The sequence below is a fragment of the Sus scrofa genome, chromosome 6, assembly GCF_054392235.1.
Source record: "Sus scrofa isolate SSC_HxYL_T2T_F1_AM1 chromosome 6, Sscrofa_HxYL_maternal_Yorkshire_Landrace_v2.0, whole genome shotgun sequence".
NCBI lineage: Eukaryota > Metazoa > Chordata > Mammalia > Artiodactyla > Suidae > Sus > Sus scrofa.
Window position 1 is genome coordinate 57,851,876 of NC_139388.1, and position 23,989 is coordinate 57,875,864.

The 23,989-nt window shown below is 57.6% G+C and overlaps 2 protein-coding genes across 6 annotated transcripts in view; one reads left to right on the forward strand and one right to left on the reverse strand.

The window, feature by feature from the left end:
- Nucleotides 1-1,514: 1,514 nt before the first annotated feature.
- KDELR1 (KDEL endoplasmic reticulum protein retention receptor 1) lies at nucleotides 1,515-11,790 on the reverse strand. Of its 3 annotated transcripts, none has more exons than XM_084961865.1 (5): nucleotides 11,679-11,790; nucleotides 8,606-8,706; nucleotides 8,063-8,221; nucleotides 3,560-3,812; nucleotides 1,515-2,269 (listed from the first exon to the last, which is right to left on the reverse strand). In XM_084961865.1, exons 2-5 carry the CDS (start codon nucleotides 8,609-8,611, stop codon nucleotides 2,235-2,237), a joined length of 453 nt encoding a protein of 150 aa, XP_084817991.1. In that variant the 5' UTR covers nucleotides 8,612-8,706; nucleotides 11,679-11,790; the 3' UTR covers nucleotides 1,515-2,234. The 3 variants fall into 3 exon arrangements, with proteins under 3 accessions (XP_084817991.1, XP_003127317.2, XP_084817990.1); XM_003127269.6 differs by lacking the exon at nucleotides 11,679-11,790 and adding an exon at nucleotides 9,377-9,655; XM_084961864.1 differs by lacking the exon at nucleotides 11,679-11,790 and adding an exon at nucleotides 9,377-9,655 and having other exon boundaries at nucleotides 3,560-5,888; nucleotides 6,205-8,221.
- Nucleotides 11,791-12,200: 410 nt separating this feature from the next.
- Nucleotides 12,201-23,989, forward strand: part of GRIN2D (glutamate ionotropic receptor NMDA type subunit 2D) — a 42,146-nt gene continuing 30,357 nt past the window's right edge. For 2 of the 3 annotated variants that reach the window (XM_021094673.2, XM_084961324.1), the window contains exons 1-3: nucleotides 12,424-12,555; nucleotides 15,685-16,175; nucleotides 19,665-20,284. In XM_021094673.2, coding sequence (XP_020950332.2) covers nucleotides 15,711-16,175; nucleotides 19,665-20,284 — 1,085 coding nt within the window. In that variant the 5' untranslated portion in view covers nucleotides 12,424-12,555; nucleotides 15,685-15,710. Of the gene's footprint in view, nucleotides 12,556-15,684; nucleotides 16,176-19,664; nucleotides 20,285-23,989 lie in introns of all 3 variants that reach the window. The other variant, XM_084961323.1, reaches the window with a different exon arrangement.

Below are 23,989 nucleotides of genomic sequence, written 5' to 3' on the forward strand. Positions count from 1 at the left end.
TCCTCGTCCTGGCCATGGGAGGGGGCTCGAGGCACCCCGCTGCGCGGCTGAAGAAGCTCAAGTTCAGAGAGAAGATGCTTCTGCCCGTGGGGAGGGCGCTAAGGAGAATCAGGGCCAACCCTGGCACTGCCCTGTCACTGAGCCAGGGGCCACGCCCTTGAACTCACCCCAGCTCACAATCATGCTGCATGAGGAACAGGGGACGGCAAGTCCGTGGCCGAGAGCAGGGGAGATCCTTGTCTTAAATATTTGAAAGACTGTCCTAGGGGAAAAGGAAAGGATTTTATTCCAGAAGCCCCGCAACTAATCAGAGCTCATGCCCAGGCCAAAACGCTCCTGCCTGTGGGGACTGAGCGTGAGGAACTCCAGTGGATGAGGCACCCCTGAAGGGAGTGGGGAGGGCGTGTCTGGGAAGGGGCAGTGGTCACTCAGCACCCAGCACTGAGCACTCAGCCCCGCGGCCTGGGGTGTCTAGAGCAGCGCTGTCCAATAGAAATACAATTCAAGGAGTTCCCATTGTGGCTCAACGGTAACCAACCCAACTAGGATCCATGAGGCTGCGGATTTGATTCCTGGCCTCGCTCAGTGGGTTAAGGATCTGGCGTTGTTGTGAGCAGTGGGGCAGGTGGCAGACGCAGTTCGGATCTGGGATTGCTGTGGCTGTGGTGTAGGCCGGGGGCTACAGCTCTGATTAGACCCCTAGCTTGGGAGCTTTCATATGCTGCAGGTGTGGCCCTGAAGAGACCAAAAAAAAAAAAAAAAAAAAAAAAAAAAGCCTCCAAAAGCTTACAAGGGCCAGTCCGGGAAATGGAAGTGAAGAAAAAGGGCCAGGTGCAAAGCCAGTCTGGAGGGAACCATGGATGCTGTCTGACTTTCCTTTGAACTTCACAAAACAAGAACAAAAAAGGACAGCTTGAGCACCATCCTCGATGCTAACAACCGTGCAGCCAAGTGCGGGCGGGGCAGCCTGCAGCCTGCCATTCACACCAGCCACCTGCCGATGCCCAGCAATGAGGGCCCAGCATGGTCAGACGGAAGGATTCTTTGTTTCTGTTTCAAGAGAAGCTAGAAATTCCAATTTTTAATGTGAAAATCTGGTTTTTAAAGGCTAGCAACCAATAACCCCCCTTTTTAGAAAACATAAGGGGTTCAACAAAATCCAAAATGATAGGGGACAGGGACGTCCCTTGGTGACGCCTAATCAGAGGCTCCAGAGGGTCCTCTGCAACCCCGAGATTAGGAAGAATTGTCAGGGAAGTTCTGTGCCAAGATAAGAAGAATCTTCAAGATTTTTTTTTTTTTTGGTCTCCAAAACCTCTTCCTGGCTGGAGTCATGAGGCGTCAGGGTGCAGCTTGGAGAGAGTCAGGAAGCTCAGTTTCTCAACTTCGGGCACCTCCCAGGCTGGGGTGGCCTGCAGGGCAGAGGACCAGACAAGGCAGAAGCAGATAGGAGTCGGGCGCGGGGGAGGTACCCCACAAACACCAGAGAGAGGGCAAGTAGCAAAAGCGAGGCATCCTTTTCCTCAGTTTATTTCAAGAGAACAAAGAATCAACCATCAATTCTGTACAAAAACGTGGCTGTGGGAGTCACCATGACCCTTGGGCCAGCCCGCCCCCCCCAAAAATTGCCAAAAAACACAAGAGCAAGACCGAAACCCCCCAAACTCTGGAAAAAAAATTATAAAGAATATCGGGGAAGGTCTTGCCTCCCCTCCTCCCCCTCCCCAATGCAGAAGTTGGGGGGTGGCACGGAGAATGGGGGGCTGTCTTGGTGGCCACGGTGGGAGGCCAGGAAGGTGGCTGTGTTTAAAAATCAGCAGATTTAGTGTTTGGCAACTGGGGGGGCTGAGGGGGCAGTTCAGATCTGGAAGGAAACCAGGGGCTTGAGGGGAGGATAAAGACCCCACCCCGCCCCACAGGACACTCGAAAATGGTTTATAAAAATCGGGGCCAGAGAGTAGAAGAGAAAGAAGTCATCAGAATCAAAAACTAAAGAGTGGAAAGATTTTTTTTTCTTCTCTAAAAGGCAAAAAACTACAAACAGCCCAGGTCCTGAGCTCCCCAAGACTTGGGTCCTCCACCGCCCCCCGAAACCCGGCAGGAGGGGGGCCAAGGAGGTGGGCGAGGTTGGTTCTTAAAAAAGTCACTCCTGGATAGGAAGGCTCTTCATCTTTCGCCGCCTTCCGCAGCCTCTCGCCGCTGGCTGCCCTGGAGAGGGATGGCGAGGACCAGGGCTACGCGGGCAAACTCAGCTTCTTCCCCTTTAGGACTGTGAGGAGAGAAAGGGGGTGCGTGGCAGGCATGACCATAGGGCCCTCCCCCCGCCCTGCAGAGGGGGTGGCCTCCCAGCCCCACCCACAGCTGGATAGAGATGCTGGAGGAGCAGCCCCAGGACCCTGGAGCGCGGGAGGGGGAGCAGCCCGAATGACTGAGGGGCGGGGCTGGGACGGTGTCGCGCTGGGGAGCCCCAGAGTGGGCCCCAGGTCTCCCCACCCTGGCTGCTCCTCTGTCAGCCCAGAAGGACTCTGGGGGCTGGAAGCCCTGGATCTTGGAGGGCACTGGGGTCAGAGGGTCTGGAGGGACTGGCTGGGCAGGATGGCCCCCTCCATTCTCCCAGCCTTAATCCCCAGGGGGCAGGGCTGCTTCCAGGCCTCTGCCCTCCTGCACCCTCTTCCCTTCATACGGACTGACTCCAGATTTCAAAGGTCTTTGCTTCGGAGTTCCCGTCGTGACTCAGCAGAAATGAATCTGACTAGCATCCATGAGGATGCAGGTTCGATCCCTGGCCTCGCTCAGCAGATTAAGGATCTGGTATTGCTGTGAGCTGTGGTGTAGGCCGGCAGCTGTAGCTCTGATTTGACCCCCTAGCCTGGGAACCTCCATATGCCGCAGGTACGGCCCAAGGAAAGCAGATTCGGCCTCAGTCATCATGTCCTCCAAGAGGCCTCCCCCAACCAGTAAGGCCTGCAGCCCCCACAACTGTTCACCAACACAGCCCTGGTTTCTCTCTGCCATTGGCCTTCTTGTTGCTGGCAATCAGCTCTCTGTGCTTGTTCACTCACTGTTTCCCCCCGACGAGAAGCCAGAGGGAAGTGGAGGGCCCCATCCATCTCCCACCCTGCGGTTGCATTCCCAGAGCCTGGTCCTGGCCAAGGACATGGACAGTGCTCGATACATGCGTTGGTTGAATAAATGAATGAGTGAATGAGTGAATGAATGAATGGATCTTAGGGGGCCTGAGTCCCTGAGGTTGAGGACTAAGACCAATCAGCAGAGAGGAGGCCCTCCCTTCCCTGAGCAGTGCTGGGCTGGGGAGACGGGAATTCTGGGTCTCTTGTGGGTGTGAGACTGAAACACTATGGATCTGAAATCTCAGGGCAAGAGGAGGGCTTAGGCCAAATTCCAGGAGAGGAAGTGTCAGAGGCCACCCCTGCCCTGCTCCTTGTCCCATCTTCCCTCGAGGAATAAGGGGCTGGGGAGATGGAGCCGGGGCCCCAGGGAGAGCAGGAGCTGCAGAAGGAGCAGACCCCTTTCCAGCCGCCCCCCCAAGGCTGACTACCTTTGGTGATGTAGAGGTAGAAGAAGTCGCAGTAGAGGACCGTCTGGACCAGGCCCGCCACAATGGCGATGAGGTCGAAGAAGCCCTCGAAGTGGTAGCGCCAGATCCAGTTGAAGAGATAGAGCGTGCGGTAGACGCCCAGCGCAAACAAGTAGTGGCTGGTGATGGTCTCTGCCTCGCCCGTCTTGCTCACCATGAACAGCTGTGGCAGGATGGCCACCGACTCCAGGTAGATGGAGAAGGTCCAGAGGATCTGCGGGGAGGCCGGCGTGGGAGCAGAGGGCGGGACAAGGCGGGAGGGGCCAGGATGGGAGAGAAGGGGGAGGATGGCCGGCGTTGTGGTCACAGGTGCAGGGGTGTTGCAGCAAAGATAACGGGTAAGAGGTGCCCCTCGGGCCCAGACACTGCGCTTCCCACGCAACATACATTCTCTCCTTTAATCCTCCCAGTGACCCCCCTGAGAAGGTACTATTATTAGCATCCCCTTCTACAGATGAGGAAACTGAGGCCCAGAGAGGGTGAAAGACTTCCCCAGGACCAGGTGGCTAGTAAGCGGCAGAGCTGGGATTTGAAGCAAGAGTTCAAGTTTGGAGCCGGCATTTGTGAACATTTGCAATGACGCCTCTCCTAAGGGTGGACCAGGTCGGGATCTTGGCTCTGAGACTTTCCTTCTAGGAGACCTTGGGCAAGAGACCCAGATTCTCAGAGCCTCTGCTTTCTCATCTCTAAAATGGGGAGTTCCCTGGTGGCTCAGTGGGTAAGGATCCAGCATCATCACTGCTGTGGCTCAGGTCACTGCTGTGGGCATGGGTTTGATCCCTGGCCCGGGAACATCCATATGCTGAGGGAACGGCCAAAAAAATAACATGACATAACACAATATAACGATGATTTTCCTGCCCTGAGAGGGCAACATTCAATGTGCAGTCTTTAGAGACATAAATTGGACTGTGTAACTCTGTGACTTAAAAGCCTCCAGTGATTACGTCTCACATCCAAAATAAAATCCAAATTCCTAACTTTGGCCTGCAAGGCCCTCCTTGATCCGGTTTCATCTCCCGATCCCCCGCCTCACTCTCCCGGCCATAGCTGCCCAGGCCTTCTAGCTGCTCCTCTGACATGCCATGCTCCTTCCTGCCCCAGGGCCTTTGCACTCACTGTTCCTTCAGTTCTTCCCTCAGCTGGTCACATTCTGCCTCTTCCACCTCCTTCCAACCTCGGCTCCTCCTGAGAGAGATCCTCCCTGACCGTCCTCCCCCCAGGACCATCCCATCGCCTGTCTCATCCTCTTCCTGACAGTTGTAACCAGAAGGTGAGCACCACAAGGCCCAGCACTCTACATCTTGGGCACCCCGTGGTCCCAACACCTGGCACCGTGCTGAATGCATGCATGAGCGAACTGGAGCCAGGTCCCCGAGTGCTTGTCACAGGCTACCCTTTGGGGACCAGTGATAATCGTCATTCGTGAGCAGGACAGGGTGCCACAGCAGGGAGAAGAAGAAGAGATGGCAGACATCTGTCAGCCCCTTTTCAGTTTTCAGCTCCCCGAAAGTCCCACCTGGTGACTTGCCGTCTCTTGACCCACTGAAACCTCCCCTCAGACAAGGCTGGCCGGCAGCTGTGCTTCCTGCTCAGTTGTTTGGGGGTTGGGCAGGGAGAACCATCAGGATGGCTTCATATAAACTCACATTATGGAGCGTTTCTTACACCCAAGGCAGTGCTTGATGCAAAGCCTATCAGCTGGCTTATGCCCTAACCCTGCGAAGCAAGCTTTAGTGTCCTCCCCCTTCTACAGATGAGCAGACCGAGGCCTCTGGGGATAGGTAACTCGGCCAAGGCCACACAGCTAAGATGTGGGTAGAAACAGATTCCTACCCCAGAATCTGCAGCTGCACTTCAGGGCTTGTTCCCATAACCGCCCAGAATCTGCAAGCGAGGTTCTTAGTAAATCAGGTTAGTTGAGGCTCTCGGGAAACATAGCCTTAAACTGACCATTTCCCATTGTTGGCCTTGGGGACCAGAATCAGGCAAAAGAGGAGATAGAAGGGCTGCTACATTTCACTTAATCTATTTGCGAGGTCTGAGTTTTTTAAAGAATCATTTCCTTCTATGATTAAAAAGTAATTTTTAGGAGTTCCCGTTGTGGCGCAGTGGTTAACGAATCCAACTAGGAACCATGAGGTTGCGGGTTCTATCCCTGCCCTTGCTCGGTGGGTTAACGATCCGGTGTTGCCGTGAGCTGTGGTGTAGGTTGCAGACGTGGCTCCGATCCCGCGTTGCTGTGGCTCTGGTGTAGGCCAGTGGCTACAGCTTCGATTCGACCCCTAGCCTGGGAACCTCCATATGCCGCAGAAGTGGCCCAAAGAAATAGCAAAAACAAAACAAAACAAAAGTTAAAAAAAAAAAAGTAATTTTTAGCATGCACCCCTTAAGAGCACCTGTTAAGAGCTCCCACTGTGGCTCAGCAGTAACGAACCCGACTAGTATCCAGGAGGATGCAGGTTCAATCCCTGGCCTCGCTCAGTGGGTTAAGGATCCAGAGAGCTGAGCTGTGGTGAAGGTCGCAGACGCGGCTTGCATCTGGCGTGGCTGTGGCTACGGCTGTGGTGTAGGCCGGCAGCTGCAGCTCTGATTGGACCCCTAGCCTGGGAACCTCCATAGGCTGAAGGTGTGGCCCTAAGGAGCCAAAAAAAGAAAAAGAAAGAAAGAAAGGGAAAAAAGAGCACCCATTCAAGCAGGCAGGCCTGGGTTTATATCCTGCAAGGTGTCCCCTCTGGGTCTCGCCTCCAAGAGTCAGCTAGGAGGATGCCTGCTTCCCCAGGTGGCTGAGGGGTCAGACGGGATGAGGATGGATTTGGAATGGCCACCACGGAGCCAGACACAGTTGGTGCCTACACTTCGCCCAAGTGACTTTGCCCCTCTGAACAAGGAAACCATGCAAGCTGGAGTCAAGAGGCCTGGGTTCTGGTTCAGCCTCCTCCACCTGGAGCAAGCCCCACTGCCTCCCCCCAGCCTCAGTTTCCTCATCTGCAAAATGGGCCCAGCTCAGGTGAGTGCTCCATGCAAGCTGGTGATGATGGTGTTTGCAAAGTCCAGGCCCTGCAGCCAAGCCTGGGGTTCCCATCATGGTCCAGGAGAGCCTCCCTCTGACAATTCTAGGACCCAGGGCCCAAAGTCACCCTCGGTCAGGTTTGTCTGAACTGCTGGGTGCTTTTAGAAATAGATTTGGAATCTGTAGCCAAAATTGTAAAGTGAGATCTCCCAGGAAAACTGGGTTGTGGCTCCTGCTGAAAATATCAGCACGTCTGGCCACTCAGGAGTGGTCCTGGTGAGGAAAGACTGCTCTGAATCTGATCCTGCCGGGCCCTAGGAGGCAGGCGACTGAAGACTTGCACAGGTATGGAGTTCCCGTTGTGGTGCAGAAGAAACGAATCCGACTAGGAACCATGAGGTTGTGGGTTTGATTCCTGGCCTCGCTTAGTGGGTTGAGGATCCAGCACTGTTGTGAGCTGTGATGTAGGTTGCAGACGTGGCTTGGATCTGGCGTGGCTGTGGCTGTGACCAAGGCTGGCAGCTGTAGCTCTGATTGGACCCCTAGCCTGGGAACCTCCATATGCTGCGGGTGCGGCCCTAAAAAGACAAAAAAAAAAAAAAAAAAAAAAAAGGACTTAGCACAGGCCCTTTCAAAATACCTCCCAGGAATCTGTACAGGTCCCATCAAAATGACATGTGATAAAAACCATGACAACTAACGTTAGGAGTTAAAGTATCACGTGGCCCTAAATGCAGCAGACATTCAACAAACATGGGCGGCACTTCCTACCAGACACTGCACTTTACCAATAGTAACCCCTCATTAGAACCTACAGAGGAGGAATTTACTATCCCCATTTTACAGATGAGGAAACTGAGGCACAGAGAAATTACATGACTTGCCCAAAGTCCCACAGCTGTTAAGTGGGCTTCAAATCCTGGCTCCCTGACTCTACAATCCAACCATTAGGCAAGGCCATCTAATCTCAGTAAATCCTCACGATGACCCAATCTCGACTTAACAAATAGGGAAACTGAGGCATGGAGTGGTCAGGTTCCATGCCCAAGGTCCTGCTAATAGAAAGGAACTGATCTGGGATCCAAATCCAAGGAGCCACCCCACCCCCAAGCCCCTGTTCTCAACTTCTGAGCTATTCATTAGGCCAATGGCCTTGGAAGAGTCATTTTGACTCCCTAAGCCTCGGTTTCCTCATCTATAAAGTGGGGCTGCTGGGAAAAGGAATGGGTTAATGTATGTGACATGCCCAGAGCAGCGTCTGGCACATAGTAAGCGTTGCTGCTGATACATCACTCTCATCGGACTCCAGAGCCTGTGTTTTGAACTTTATGTCCCAAAAGAAGGAAGTTTGAGCAGATCCTGCAGAAGGAAGCCTCTGAGTGGGTCCACTGTCAATAGCCATTTTTCCCACAGCCCACCCCACCACCGCAGGCACCCTGCAGGTGGCCTACCTCTAGAGGGGTAAAGTCATGGTTGACCAAGAATGCCAGGATGGCCGTGGGAACAACAAGGAACTCCACCCGGAATGTGTCATGGTTCCCATCGTAAGTGGCTTTGAACTTGCTGTAAATCATCCAGACTGTGGTGAAAGAGCAGGCAATGTAGACCACCTGTCGAGAGGGGGGTTGAGGAGGGAGCATTAGCTCAATGCACAGGACGAGAGCCCCCAGGAGGCTTAGACCCAGGAGTCCGGACCCCCTAGCCCCTCCTCCCTCAGACCCAGGAGTTCTAGCCTCTGTCACTTCCTCCCTCGGACTCAGCAGTCTGGACTGCCAGCCCCTCCTCCCTTAGACCCAGGAGTTCCAGCCTTGTCACCTCCATCCTCAGACTTGGCAGTCTGGACCCCCAGCCCCTCCTCCCTCAGGCCAGGAGCCCTAGCCCCCCGTTGCTTCCTCCCTCGGACTCAGCAATCTGGGACCCACGTTCTCCCCTCCCTCCGACCCTCCCCTGGCTCCCCGCCTCAGAAAGGCCCAGCAGGAGGGCCAGAGCCTCACCTTCATGCACGTGTTGTAGAGGGAGATGTAGTTGGTGAAGAGGTCCAGGTATCGGGCAGTGAACACCACAGCAAACAGGACCTGGCTCTTCCCCGAAATCCCTGTGGTCCAGAGAGACGGGGGTGCAGGGAGGCTGGAGGTGGGCTGCACGGGCCATAAACCAAAGCCCAGAGCCCTGGATGAGCCCAGAGGCGGCTCTGGAGTGCAGCTGTCCCTGGAGGCCTCCCCAGCCGCGGCCTGAGCAGGGCCCTTTCCCACGGCCCACAGCCAGGGGGCAGCCCGGCCCCAAAGCTACTCCAGCCCGAGGCTCTGTCCCAGGCTAGGCCTCACCACTACCTCTGGCCCCCTCAGGGTCCTCCCACAGTCCAGACCTCAGATGGGGCCTCCGGAGGGCCCCACTTGTCCTCAGCTTTCCCGAACAGGTCGCCAATCTCCCGCTCTCTTTCTGGCGGCTACAGTCCACGTCACCAACTCCCAGCCACCTCCCTGCCTGCCACAGCTCCCTGTTCCCAGCCCCGGGAACTCCAAGGCCACCCAGATAGGGGCCGGGGGAAGCTGAATTGAGTTCCTGGAGCCACCCCCACCAAATTGGATGCACCCCCAGTCTAGAGAAAGAAGCAGACCCCCTGGTGACCCTGGACCTGGAAGGGGGATCCCCAGCAAGCAGTGGCGGGGAGGGACCCGTCCCCCTTATGCCCCCAAACTCATCCCCGCGTCCTGGGATGTCCCCCTCACTCTGCCCCCCTTCTCCGGCCCCGGTGGGCGTCTCACCGGCACACGAGCGGGACTTCCAGATTTTGAGCAGTAGCAAGATGATGGCTAGGAGGTGGGAGAGGTCTCCCAGGAATCGGAAGAGATTCATGGTTGGGGGGATCTGGCAGGGCTGGGCTGGAGGGAGGCAGACTGGCGGGGGGCTGCCCCCCGGGGCTGCTGTTCTGGCGGCTGGGCTGGGGGCCGGGAGAGATGCCCTCGGGTGGGCTCGGCTCCGGGGAGGGGGCTCAGGGAGGGGGCGCCGAGGCCTGAGCTGGTGGCAGAGCTGGAGCTAGGAAGAGGGAGGAGGGCGGGAGGGGGAGGAGTCCGGGAGGGAGGCTCCGCCCCCGAGGGAGGTGTCCCGGCTCTCCGGCGCCCCCTACCCCGCTCCTCCCGCGTTGCAGAGTTGCCGCCGAAGGTACCCCCACCGCGGCCTCCTAGGAACTGGCGGGGTCGCTGGGATCTGAAACTCCCAAATCCGGCACCTGTTTCCCAGGGAATCTACGCCTCGGTGAAGGTCGCAGCCCAGCCGCCCAGTTTTTGTCCTTGACAGCGATTTGGGAGACAGGTCTCTGAGCTTTAAAAATCTGAGACACGGACACAGCGACTGGCCTTTCGCGGCCTTCCAGCTCCAATCCACCCAAAGGGCAAGAAAGCAGACCCCCTTAGATCCAGGAGTCCAGGTCCCCAGCCCCTCCCTCTTCCGTTCCACTCAAGAGTTCAGCTCCCCTTCCTTGGGACATAGGGTCCCACCCAACGATCTTGTGTCTCAAACATCCTAGAGACAGAAATCCAGATGCACAATCCCTCCCTCTGGAACCCCCAAGTTCAGGCCCCCGATCTCTTCTTTTTCAGAAATGGAGCTTTTACTCCTGCTTTCCCAGACCGTGGGGTCAGTAGCCTATAGCCCTGCCTCCAGCACCCCCTTCAGAATTGCCCTTCACAGGCGCACACTCACACTCTCAGGGGCCCAGGTGTCCCATGCTACACTCCACCCCAGCCCTTTAAAGAAGCACTGGGCCTAACCTCTCCAGCAGGAGGGGCAGGAGCTGGGCAGCTGGTCTTGAGGGACCCGGGGGTGGGGGCAGGCTGTGTCTCGGAGGGGACACACACTGCTTTCCTTCTGGATGTGTGCGTACCCATGGGCGATGGATGCCAGGTCCCTCAATAAAAGAAGAGCTATGGAGTATCCATTTGCTGGATGGATTGGGTGCCTGGGGTGACATCCATGAGTCTTGGATTTGTGGCCCCTGTGTGTGGTTTATACTAGGGAGTCCATTTGTCTGAGCACCTAAAAGGGATCCAGGGCTGGAGGAGGGGCTTGGATTACCAGGTACCAGGGGAGAAGGGGGCCATGGGCTTAGACTCTTGGGTCTGAGGGAGGAGGAGTCCCAGGTTTCAGCGATGAGGAGACTGGAGGCCTGGACTCCTGAGTCCTGGGGGGGGGGGGACTCGAATTTCGGGGTCTGAGAGAGGAGGGGCCTGGCAGCCTGGACTCCTGGCTTCATGATGGAGACCTAGTTTCCAGGCCTGGCCTTCTGGGGCAACGGAAGCCAAAAGATGGGTCCTGGTGTGGCGGAGACGGAAGTCTGGGAACAGCCTCCTGCTTCGCAAGCCTCAGAGTGGAGAGGGGGCAGAGGGCGGCAGCCCCTGGGCCCTGGAGTCCGGGTCCAAATCTGATATCTCAGTGCCCAATCCTGAGTGCCTCCCTGCCTCCGCCTCCCCCCCCCCTTTTTGCAGCCCCTCACTCTCTAGTCCCAGGAAGAAGACAGAGGCTGGGAGCTTGGGGTGGGGGCGTACCCTCCTCCAGCCCTGGCAGGAGGAGGGGTCCCCAGGGAGGCAAAGAGGGGGGGCTGTGGGTCTCCTGGCAGGGGCGGACGGGGACTGAATGTTAATCGCAACCCGAGTGAGTGTGTGTGTGCGAGAACAGAGCGAGTGTGCGAGTCCCTCCCGCTCCGGTTCCTCCAAGCGGTGGCCGCCGCCACCCTCTGCCTGCAGCCTCCCTCGGCCACCGGTGCCCAGCTGGGGGGTGTTGGCCTGGGTGGGTCCGCCCGGCCCCCAGGGGTCTCTCGTGCGTCTGCCATCTGCCCGGTGAGGATCTGTGTGTCCGGGTGTCTGGGGTTGGGCTGGTGGAGGGGGGGGTGTGTCTGTAAGGGCTGCGGCGGCGGCGGCGGCGGCGGCGGTGGAGGGAGGGAGAGAAGGAGGGGTCTGTCTGTCTGTCTCAACCCTGAGGGCCCCCCCGCCCCCGCCGCCTACCTGCGTGTCTTGGACCCCTCAGTTTCCTTCCCCACCAGCCCCCCAAACCCGGATGGATGGTGTGTACCTGGGCTCTGTGCCTCCTGCCTGCGTCCGGCCAGGCGTCTGGCGTCCCCCGCTGCCTATGTCCTCCTGTCTGTCCGAACAGCCCCTGACGGCAGTGGTAGCCCAGCCTCAACAGACCCCGCGCGCGCGCGCGCGCGCGCGCGTGTGTGTGTGTGTGTGTCCTTCCTCAAGCTCCGGGGGTGTTGGAGGGGGAATCCCAGGGAAGCGAGGTGGTGCGTGTGTATGTATGTGTGTGTTTCTGCCTGTGTTTGAGAGTAGGGGTGCGGGGGGGGGGCGTCTGGAGGTGGCCAAGCGAGGAAAGGGCACCCCAGACAGGCAGTCCCCCGCCCCTCGCACAAACACACACACCAGCCACGGGCTTCAGAGGTGACCCAGACAGACAGACAGACAGACACAGACGCGGGGGGTGGGGGTGGGCTGAGGGCACCAAGGGGGGTGAGAATGAGCCAGGGAGAGGCGGGACTGGACTCTTGGACCGGGGGGAGGAGCCGGGGCTGAAGCGGCAGAGGGGGGCACCCCGGGTGGGCGGAGGGGGGATCCCCACGGGGTCGGGGCGGCGAGAGGACACCCCGACAGCCTCCGCAATGTCCGGGGCCCAACTTCCAGCGCAACATGTGTAGCTGCGTCCTCGCCTAGTCGGGGTGGCTGCAACCTTGGGGGACAGACAGGGCAGGACGGACCAAAGAAGAGAAGGGAGAGCCGGAGCCAGAGACAGGCAAGAGGTCCCCGCCGCCGCCGCTGCCGCCGCTGCCGCCGCCGCCCCAGGGCCTGCCCCCCCGGGCGGCTCCCTGAGCCCTCCGCTGAATCTTTGGGTCGCTGGACTCTGGTTCCATTCCTGGCCCCCCCGAAATCCCCCCACAGAACAGGGTCATGAAAAGGTAAGGCTGGGGTTGGGGATGCAGGGGTGGGGTCAGGAACGTGGACCCCTAGATCTAGGACAGGGAAAGTTGGCCAGGGGCCGCAGAGAAGGAGGGTTATTGGATGGGGGGGGGGGTTCTTGGGGCCTCTCTGCCCTCTCCCTCTCCCCTTCCGAGCCCTTTGTCCCGGGTCTCCACACCTCGGATCTCCTAACCCCCCATTTCTGACACTCTGCTCTCTCTCCCCAGCCCCATACACCCAGCACCCCATCTCCCTCTCTGTCCCTTCATCTCTCCATCTCACCTTCCCTCTGCATCCCCCTGCCCGCATCAGCCTCCCCCCTCGGCCAGTCCTCCTCCCTCCTCCTCTCTACGACCCATCCCTCCTCAGCTGCGAGTCTGCTATTAATACCCCTGCCAAAGACCTTGAGAGCCTCCAGGCCCTGGCACCCCTCGCCCCAAGCTACCGTCCCTTCCTCAAGGTTCTGGAATACCCTTCTAGCCTCTTCCAAGCACCAGGATTAGGGTGGGGAGAGGACGGGATTGGAGTTGGGGGGGGGACGCCGTCTGCAGCACGACGCGGGGGTGGGGGGGCAGCTGTTGATGAAAGTGGCCTCTGGTGTCTCTTCTTTGATGGATTGGGGGGAGTGATGGAGGCAGGGACACCCCAGGAATTTCTGGCACCCTCCTGCTCCTCAGCTGGGGACAGGCTGTGCCATGCCCAGGACCTGAGTGGGGTGACTCGGGGAAGCTGGAGTTGGGGGTGGGGGGTGGGGTGCCCGGGATGCCGGGATTGATGGGGCTTGAGACAAAAAGGGGTCCTTAAGGGAGGAGAGGGTTATGGGCCTGGATTCCTGGGTCCTGAGCATTCCTGAGTCTGGGGGCCAGAGGGAGCCAGGGCCCCTGGGTCCTGGGAGAGGACGGAATCGAGCACCCACACTCCTGGGTCCTGGAGAAGGGGAGGGCCCAAGAGCCAGGACTCCCAAGTCTATGGGAGAAGTTGGAGGATGGGGTGTCTGTGTCTGAGGGAGGAGGAGGCTGGGGGCTCAGGGTCCTGAGCCCCCGACAAGGCAGGGGAAGTCAGTCTGGATTCTTTGGTCCTGTGGGGATGGAACTGAGGATTGAGACTCATGAGGAGGTGGAGTCTGGAGGCCTGGACAATGTGATCCCCGAGGGTGTAGGTTTGGGGGGTTGGGACACCAGAGTCCTCCAGCGGCTGGGGATGCCACTTCTCTGTCCCTGGAGGGGTAGGAGACTGCCCTCCTGAATCCTTCCCAGGAGAAGTCTGGGCATACAGCCTCCTGAGAAGGGTGGGGCTGGAGTTGCCCTCTTGGGCTTCAGCAGGACCCTGGGGTCCCCAAGGCCAGAGGCCAGGCAGGGGTGGGTCTGAGAGAGGCCGAGCAGGGGCTGAGGGGTGAGCAGCCCCCGGGAAGGGAGAGGAGAGGGAGTGTTATCCTGGGGGGGGGGCACCAGGCCACAGCTGTGGGTTATTTTGGGGCAGAGGGGGGCTATTCTGAGCACTGATTGAGCCAGCTGCTTGGGGAAGGGCAGAGGAGAGGAGGGGCAAGGGGAGCGAGGATTGAGGCCTGCCAGGAGCCCCCACCCCCATCCCTGGGGAGACAGTGGCCCAGGGTCGCTGGGAAGGCTGCTGGGTGTGTGTGTAGGGGGGATGAGGCCTCTAGGCAGAGGAAGGGGTGGGGGCCATTCCCCTACCCTGGCTGTCTGTGGGGTGGATGGAGGCCCTCGCTACCATGGCAACCGGACAGGAGCCTGATTGACAATCAAGAGCGAACCTTTCCTTGTCTGGACCCTCACCTCTTCAAGGAGCCCCCTGTGCAGGCTCTAATCTCTCTCTGGGAACCAGGAGTCCAGGCCCCCAGTGTCCTCCTCCCTCAGACCCGGGAGCCAGGAGTCTGGGCTCCCAGCCCGACCACCCCAGGCAGCTAGTATTCAACAGGAGACACAGGGAGAGATGCTGGCTTGCCTCTCATTTACTAAATCGCTCTGGGCTGGGAGCCAGGGACCCCGGCCCCCCGCTCTCACAGCTGTGTCCCTCAAACCCGCAGCCCAGGCTGGACCGTGACTCTCTTTCTGCCTCTGAAAATGGGGAGGGGATGGGACAGGAGGGAGGGGACAAAAATGGGTTGGGGGTTGTGGTCAAGTTGAGGGGTAAGGTCACGGGGGGCGGCATTCTCTCTCCATGGGGTACCCCACTAATTTCTTTTTCTCTTTCCCCCCCCCACCTGACCCCCTTTCCCTTTCTCTTTTTTGTTTCCCCTCACTTTTTCTTCCTTTCATTTCCTATCCCTCCTGCCACTCGCCTTCCCGGCCTTCCTTTCATGTCTGTGCTGGGCAACCTCCCTGGTGGGGGTCTTGATCTTCGCCTTGCCTCACTCGCTATTTCTGTCTTCCTGTTTTCTGTCTACTCTGCCTGCCTCCTCCCTCAATCTCTAATTCTGCCTATTTCTCCATCGCTTGTGGGTGCACGTCTCTCGGTGGCCGCGGGGTCTCTGTCTCCATCTTCCTGGGTTTCTGTCTGTCTTCCTCTCTCTGTCCAACTTTCTCGTTTCTCTTATCTCGCCCACCTTCCCTGGTCCATCTCCGCATCTCTCCTGCCTCTCATCCCCTCCCTATTTCTGTCACTCCGTCTAATCTCTCTCTGCCTCTGTCTCTGTCACTCCGAGCCGCTCTGTCCCTGTTTCTCTTTTCATCTCTCTCCTTATCCCCATCGCTCTCTCCCTAACCATCTCTCTGTGGCTGTTTTCATCTCTCTCTGTCTTCCTGGATCCCACTCTGCTCCTGTTCTGATCCCATCTCTGTGCGCCTGTTTTCCATCTGTCCTGTCTCGGCATCCTCCCCATCGCTGCCTTGATTCCTCTCCCTCTATATCTTCTCTGTCCCCGTCACCCACCTCCACTCTCCCTGCCTGTGTCTCTCCCCTTGCCTCTGTTATCTCCCCCTCCATCTCTGCATCTCTCTCACCTCAACCTTCCTCCTCCGTATCTCTGCGTCTCTCCCTTCTTGTATCTCCCTGTCTCTGTCTGTCCATCTCTGCGTCTCTCCTTCGTGTGTCTCTCTCTGCTCCCCGTGTCTCCCGGTCTCTGTGCCCCACCCTCCTCCGTATCCCTCCCCGGGCTCCCGCGTGTTTAGAGGCTGCCCGGCAGGGCCCGCAGGCGATGCGCGGCGCCGGTGGCCCCCGCGGCCCTCGGGGCCCCGCTAAGATGCTGCTGCTGCTGGCGCTGGCCTGCGCCAGCCCGTTCCCGGAGGAGCTGCCGGGACCGGGCGGGGCCGGCGCACCAGGCGGGGGCCCCGGTGGGGCGCGACCGCTTAACGTGGCGCTCGTGTTCTCGGGGCCCGCGTACTCGACCGAGGCGGCACGCCTGGGCCCGGCCGTGGCGGCGGCCGTGCGCAGCCCGGGCCTGGACGTGCGGCCGGTGGCGCTGGTGCTCAACGGCTCGGACCCACGCAGCCTCGTGCTGCAGCTCTGCGACCTGCTGTCGGGGCTGCGCGTGCACGGCGTCGTCTTCGAGGACGACTCGCGCGCGCCCGCCGTCGCGCCCATCCTCGACTTCCTGTCGGCGCAGACCTCGCTGCCCATCGTGGCCGTGCACGGCGGCGCCGCGCTCGTGCTCACGCCCAAGGTGCGCGCGACCCGCGGGCCGGGCGGGGACCAGATGCGAGGGGCGGGGCGAGGCCGGCCTGGGTGGGCGGGGCTCTAAGGGGCGGGGCCAGTCCTGAGGGTCCGCCCCCGGGATGTGGTGGGGACAGATGTCAGGGAGAGTCTAGGGAAGAGCGGGGCTGCCTTGGAGGGGTCTATAGGAGGAACGAGGTCTGCCGGGGAATCGTCCAGAAGCAGGGTGTGAGACGACCAGGGTCTGGCACGAGTTGAGAGTCCGCGGGAGAGGAGAATAAGGGGAGGGGCTGGGATCTGGGGGAGGGGCGGGGCCAGCCAGCGAGGGGCGGGGACTGGGAACGAGAAAGGACTGACCCGAGACGGCAAGATCCGAGCTAGCGAAGGGCCCTGGGATTCGCGGGGGAGGAGTCAATGGAAAAAGAAGGGGGTTCAGAGGGGTGAGGGCTGGAGAGGAGGCAGGAGCCAGGAAGGCAGGGACAGGGACCAGGAAAGAGGAATATCAAGTACTGAAGGGCAGTGAGGGGCCCGGCCAGCTGAGCATGGGGTCTAGAGGTCAACGTAGGAGGTCGCAACCATCCCCATCCGGTGAAAGGACAAGTACGAGAAAAGAGGAATCATTAGTGAGAGGTGGTCTAGGGAGGGGTAGGACCAGCGGCAAGGGAGTGGGGAGAGGCCAGTCAGGAAGGGGGCGGGGCTACCGGCGACAGGGGAGGACACCGAGGACTGTGTCTACCTTGTGTACTACGGTGGCGGAGTCTAGAGAGGAAGACCGTATGGGAGTAGAATTTGGGCCAGGGCGCACCCAGCCGCAAGGTGCGGAAAGCAAGAATCCAGAGGGTGGGCCTGGGAAGATGAAGGACCCTGGTAGAGACAGGCCCAGCCTACGCGAGGTCAAAGCCAGGAGCCTGCGGGGAAGGCGGGGGCAGAGGCTGGAGCTGGCTGTGGCCTGGAGAGAGGCCGCCTCCCAAGGACACAGGAGGGGACAGCTGGAGGGGACATCTGGTAGGGAAGGGCAGAATTTGAACAAGCCTGGTGTGCGGACTGAGAAGTAGGAGAGGTCCCCTAACAGGAGGTGCCTGAGGAGGGGCGGGGCCTATTAGGGGGTGGAGCCAGTGTAACGGAAGTGGGGCTCGCCTGAGGATGGGGCCACCTGAGTGGGTGGAGCTAAGTCTCCACCAATTCCCTGCCGTGGGGGCCAGAGGCTTTGTGACTAGTTCGCTATTGCATGCTGGGACTCGTGGTTCTCTGGTGTCCGCAGCACTCTGGGAATAGACCTCTGTCCAACTGTCTTTTTCTCTTCGGCATGGGGTTGTCCAGAGATGGGTGCGTAGATAACCTGCGAAGCGAACTTGTTACTTCACGGCTGCCGCCTCCTTGGCTTAGCGAGAAACATGGCCCGTCATGCCAGCACTGCTGCTGAGACGTGTGTGCCGCTCTATTTCTTGTCGGCTAGGCACTGTGGCACACTCCGTGCACACCCGTTGCCTTCTGGGAAATGTTAGTCCCGTCCGTGTCTCTGGAAGAAAGAGTGGTCCTTACAGCTCCATCTGTGCCCCCAGTGAATGCTGGGAACGTGTTCCCCTGAGTGCCTCCACCTGTCAAGGGTGAGGGCCTCTCCGGGTTCTCACTGCGTTCTGGGAGACCTCAGTCCCTCAGCACAGCTGCCCTAACCTGTGCACATATAACCACAGGCACGTGCCGAGGGAGAGAGCCCACGCTCATCTCATTGCATTACTGGAAGATTTATTGAGGGCTTGTTCTGTGCCAGGGCTGGTTCAGGTTCTGGGGAATACAGCTAGGAAAGGTTAAAAAAAAAAAAAAAAAGACAAGGTCCCTGCTCTTATGGAGCTTGCATTTCTAATGAGGAGACAGACAAAACAAATGAGCAGAGGATGCAGTCTGTTCTGGAGGAGAGTAATGACCAAGAATGCAGCTTCAATAGATGGCAGTCAGGGGAGGTCTCCCTGAGGAAGTAAACTGAGCTGGGCCTGAGGATGGAAAGGGCCTAAGTTCCTTACAGAGGAGCTGGGGGAGCTGGGGGCGGGCAGTGTCCCCAAGAAAGGCGACAGTGAAGGGCAAAGCCCCTGAAGCTGGAAGGAACTTGAGGTGTTTGAGGAAGAATAAAGAGTTGGGAGTGGCAGGAGATGAGGTCAGAGAGGCAACGGGGGTCAGGCCATTCGGGGCCTTGTGGGCCTCCGTGAGGACTCTGGCTTTGTCTCCAAGGTAGTTATTGGAAGGTCTTCAACCAAGAAGGGAGGCGATCCAATTCGTATTTTTGAAGAGATTGCTCTGGCTGCTGTCTGGAGAATGGAAGGTGCGAGAAAGGAAGCAGAGATGGGTTAGGAAGCTGTCGTCTAGGAAGGAGAGTGGTCACAATGAGGACTGTGTTGGGGGCTGTAGGGAGGAATGAATTACTAGGGTCATGTTCTGGACAGAGAGCCGAGAAGGCTCCGAGATGGCCCAGGTGTGGGCCTGAGGGCCGTCCTGACAGGCTTTTCTGCTGTAACAAAGATGGTCTTCAACAGCCATTAGCCATGGGTGGCTGTCGAGCCCCTGACATGTAACTAAATTTTATTAAACTTTAATTGATTTTTTTTTCCCCCACAACATGCGGAAGTTCCTGGGGCAGAGATCAAACCCACACCACAGCAGTGGCAATACTGGATTTTTAACCTGCTGAGCCACCAGAGAGTTCGTAACATTAACTGATTTTAACCTGAATAGGTCTGGGGGGCTAGTAGCTACCATATTGGAGAGCTTAGGAGACAGCATTTTAACCTGTGAATTTGGGTGAGATCGCCAGGGAGAAAGGACAGAGAAGAAAAGAGAAGACAAATACACTCCTGTTTAGAATTCTAAGGAAGAGAGTCCAGCAAAGGAAACAGAGAAGGGGGGGAACAGAAAGGTAGGAGGAAAACCAGAGAAGGGCAAGTCTACTCAGCCAAGCTTCCAGCTGGGAGAGACAGTACCTTCATTGCCTGCTGGGAGATGTAGTCCCTCTCAGTGCACGCTGGGAAGTGTAGTTCTCTTCCAGGATGCTGGGTGTGTTCCTTATGGTAGCATTAGCTGCTGTAACAGATAAACCCTGGCTTCTCAGTGGCTTAACCCAATAGGAGGCTGTCTCACACATAAAATCCAAACGGGTGTTCCTGCTTGGAGGTGGCTCTCCTCCAAGCGATGACTCAGGGACTCAGATGTCTCCATGTTGTGGCTCTGTAATCCCCTAGGGGTCTCCCCTGGGGACTCTGCATCTGCCCTCAGACAGGGAAGAGGAAGGTGCATGAGGGGAGAGCCTAGAACTCAGTCTGGTAGCTACACCCAACCCAGGCCTAGTTCTGTGCCCCAGCAAGAATAGGAGATGGGTTTGGTGAACGCCTAGGCAGCCTGCCATGTTGAGAGCTGGGAGCCCCTCGCTGGCTGCTGAAGGTCCCTTATTGATGCGGGGAACTGTGGTGTCCACGAGGATGGCGCCTGACATCCTCCCCCTGCCTTGCAGGAGAAAGGATCCACATTCCTGCAGCTGGGCTCGTCTACAGAACAGCAGCTTCAAGTCATCTTCGAGGTGCTGGAGGAATACGACTGGACGTCCTTTGTAGCCGTGACCACGCGTGCCCCCGGCCACCGGGCCTTCCTGTCCTACATTGAGGTGCTGACTGATGGCAGCCTGGTGGGCTGGGAGCATCGAGGGGCACTGACGCTGGACCCTGGGGCTGGCGAGGCCGTGCTGGGTGCCCAGCTCCGTAGTGTCAGTGCACAAATCCGCCTGCTCTTCTGTGCCCGCGAGGAGGCTGAGCCTGTGTTCCGGGCAGCCGAGGAGGCGGGCCTCACTGGGCCTGGCTACGTTTGGTTCATGGTGGGGCCCCAGCTGGCTGGAGGCGGGGGCTCCGGTGCCCCTGGGGAGCCTCTTCTTCTGCCAGGAGGCGCCCCCCTCCCTGCTGGGCTATTTGCAGTGCGCTCGGCAGGCTGGCGGGATGATCTGGCCCGGCGTGTGGCAGCTGGCGTGGCCGTAGTGGCCAGAGGTGCCCAGGCCCTGCTGCGTGACTACGGCTTCCTGCCTGAACTTGGCCATGACTGTCGTGCCCAAAACCGCACCCACCGAGGGGAGAGTCTACACAGGTGAGTGGGGCTGGGCTGGGAGGGTTGTGGGACATTTCCTGAGCCTGCCGACCTGGGCCGCTTGCTGCCTGAACATCCCCAGAGGGGTCACATCCCTCTCAGAGCTTCCGTCAGTCTCCATTTCTGTAAAGCACATATAATCGGGTCTCCTTTCTGAGGTTAAAACAGGTCATTGGGGGGAAAAGCACCTGAGATACAGCAAGTGTTTTATTATATTTCCTGGTTTAAAGAGGCGAAGTTTTGCACAGTTTAATGTCTTTGAAACCAGGACCTGTCTTACAGGTGATAGCTTATCATGGTTTCATGGGTAGGGCTTTTTTTTTTTTTTTTTTTTTTTTTTTCCCTTTGTGATACGTAAAAAAAGTGCTACCTCTTCTCGCTGAGAGCATCTTAGATTCGGTGAGATACCCCAGTTGGAGTAGGAGCTGAACTTCAGTAACAAAAAGACCTGACAATCCAAAAGCCCAAGCAAGGCAGAAGTTTGTTCCTCTCTCATTTCACAATCCAGAGAGGCGCGGTCCAGTTTATCAGAAGACTCCGTCACTCCATAGGATCATTCAGGGACCCAGGACCCCCCTACTCTTTGCTCTGCCATCTCCTTTCTGCACAGTGGAAGCTGGGTCCTAAAGCATGTCTGAATTCTGGCTCATGAACAGGAAGAAAGAGAGGAAGCGGAGAGCAAGCCCTTTCCTTTAGGGCCGGTGAGGCAGAAGGGACACGTCTTCTCATCCCATTGGTGAGAACGGAGTCCCTTGGCCAGGGCTGATTTATTGGTTGTTTACAGCCGCATCCATCCAGATTGGCTGGAGGTCGGCTCTGATTGGCTAGTGCCTGTGCGGTACTGACTGTTAGAATTTGAATATCACCCTGCCCGCGGCCTGGGCTCGCTGCAAGGAAAACTGGGGGATGTCGACTCTGGCTGGACAGGCGTGTGCCCAGCTGATACGCTGTGGTTTTAGGAGAGGACAGCAGGGTTTGGTGAGAGACAGCATCTCCACCCTAGGAAGTTTTGGGAGTGAGATCTTGAACAGTAGAGAGACCTCTAATCCTAACAGAAGATGAGCTGGGCTTGGGAAGAGGCGATGGGTGGGGAAGAAAGCCCAAAAGAGGAGAGTCGAGATGTGGGGAGTTGGGAATCAGGATCCAGGAGCAAGAGGGTGAAAAAAGCATCCCTCATTCATAAATACTTACGGAGCCCCCGCTAGGAACTAGGGTTCATGCTGGGTGCTGGGAACACAAGAGATGAATAAGGCTGTGGACTTCTCTTCAAAGAACACAGGGTCCTGGAGGGAGAGCGGACAGGGATGGGATAATGACAACGCAGCATGAGACTTGTCATAATGGAGGCTGCACAGGCATTGTGGGAGCACTGGGGGGAGTCCTGCTAAGCCTGGACATTTTTGGTAGCAAGAAGCCGAGTCTCATTCAAGTTTCCTCGGGGGACGTCGGAGGGGGCCTGTATTGGAAAGATAAACAGGCACAGAAACCCAGACATCAGGAAATTCAGCCTAAGCCTGGGGACCAGCTACCCTTTCAACTCTTTCTGATTCTCTCTGCTCCTCTCTCTCTCTCTCTCCCCCTCTCCTTCTCCCTCTCCCTTTCCATCTCTGTCTCAGGCTTGCCACCCCCAGAGGCTGTCCATGTCTTCTGCTTGCTCAGAATTTCTGCTCCCTCGAAATACTCATCATTTCAGCCCATTCTGTCCACCATCCATTCCCCTGAATCTCACAGCTAGCTTCCTCCCAGGTGAGGAATTGCATTGGCCCCAGCCAACCTTCCAAACGAGCCCATACGTGTCATCAGGCATCAGGGAGGTTTCCAGGAGGAGGAGGATCATCTAAGCTGGTACCTGAAGGATGCATTGCTCGTTCATTCACTCATTCATTCGTTAATTCATTGAAAAGCCGTTTATGGAGAGTCTGCTTTATGCCAAGCCCTGCTTCAAGCACAGAGTATAATATTGAACAAGGCCCCTACTCTCACAGAGTTTCTAGTCTCATAGGCAAGACAAGCGGTTGAACAAACAAAAAAAGAAAGGAAAAAAATATTAGCAAGTGATAACTTCTGAGATGAAAATAGAGCAGGTAGAATGTGCTAAGAAATGCCTAGGATGCTAGGGGGCATCAGGAAAGGGCTTTCTGAGTAGGTGAAATTGGGAGAAATAAAAAATGCATAAAGAGAAAGAGCCAACTATTGGAAGGTCTGAGTGAAGAGAACACAGAGGGAATAGCAGGTGCAACGGCCCTGGGGCCGGAACTGCCTGCTTGGGAGCCGAAATAAAGCCCTTGTGTCTGGAGCACCATGGCAAGTGGGTGGGGCGTGATGGAGAGACATGGGGCCCAGCTCATGGAGGGTATTTAGGCCAGGTTAGGGGATTAGAGTTGATGGCAAGAGCAGGTGGGGAGTTCCCTGGTGGCTCTGTGGTCCAGGACTCAGCCTTGTCACTGCTGTGCACAGGTTCAGGCCTTGGCCCTGGAACTTCTGCTGAGGAAAGGGTACTGTGCCAAGGCCTGGGGAAGGGAAAGATTTGGGCAGGTTGATGGGACCTCGATAGCTCAGGGCAGATGAAGACAGGAGAATTAGGGGTCAGAGGTGATGAGACTTGGAAGGTGGACGGAGCCAGGCCACAAGGGCTTTGAATGCCGGGTCGAGAGGCTTGGACTTTGTTCTGGGCATTGGGGAGCCATGGGTGGGCTCTGAGCTGGGGAGAAGTGAAGTCAGTTTTGAGTGTAGAAAGATACCTCTGGCCTAGGCTGGGGACAGACTGGAGGCCAGATAGGAGGCTGGGGTGGGGTCCAGAAGGGCTGTGGGGACAGAGAGGAGGGAATGGGGCAGAGACATTCCAGGGTTAGGAAGGATGGGGCTTGGGGAACTGAGGGCCTCAGTGGGGGGAGTGAAAGGGCTAGGATGACAGCTGAGGGTCTGGCCCAGTGACCAGGGCGATGACAGGCATTTAGAAGACGGGCCACCATTGTTTAGGAAAGACACTTGGGAGTTCAGAGACCCTCCCGGGGCTTCTTTCCAGAAGAAGGGACATGTGAGCTGAGTCTTGAACACCTAGAACTGGTCAGGACGAGAAGGGAGAGAATAGGGTTTTTTCTAGGCAGAATGTGAAGCACCTACAAAGGCCTAGAGGTAGGAAAGCCCTTGCTGTGTTTTGGGGATATGCTGCATTCAGTGTTGGTGAGCACAAAAAGGGTTTGGGGAGTTCCCATTGTGGCTGGTTAAGAACCCAACTAATATCCCTGAGGATGTGGGTTTGATCCATGGCCTCAGTCAGTGGGTTAAGGATCTGGTGTTGCTGCAAGCTGTGGCATAGGCCCCAGATGTGGCTCAGATCTGGTGTTGCTGGGGCTATGATGTAGGCCAGCAGCTGCAGCCCTGATTTGACCCCTGGCCTGGGAACCTCCGTATGCCACAGGTGTGGCACTAAAAAGACCAAAAAAAAAAAAAAAAAGAAGAAGAAGAAGAATAAAAGAAGACAACCCCCCCTCAAAAAAAGGGGTTTGGGTGGAAAGCGTTTGAGGGTGGAAAGTGATTAGAGATGGGGCCACAGAGGCAGGTGGGGTCCCTAGCGTCTCAAACCCAGGCCGAAGATCTGGGACCTTGTCCTGGGGGCACTGGGCTGCCGAGGGAGAGTGCCTAGCAGAGAAGAGGCATTATTTGGGGTTTCAAGAACTGGGAGGAGAGATTCTAACTGGGGGC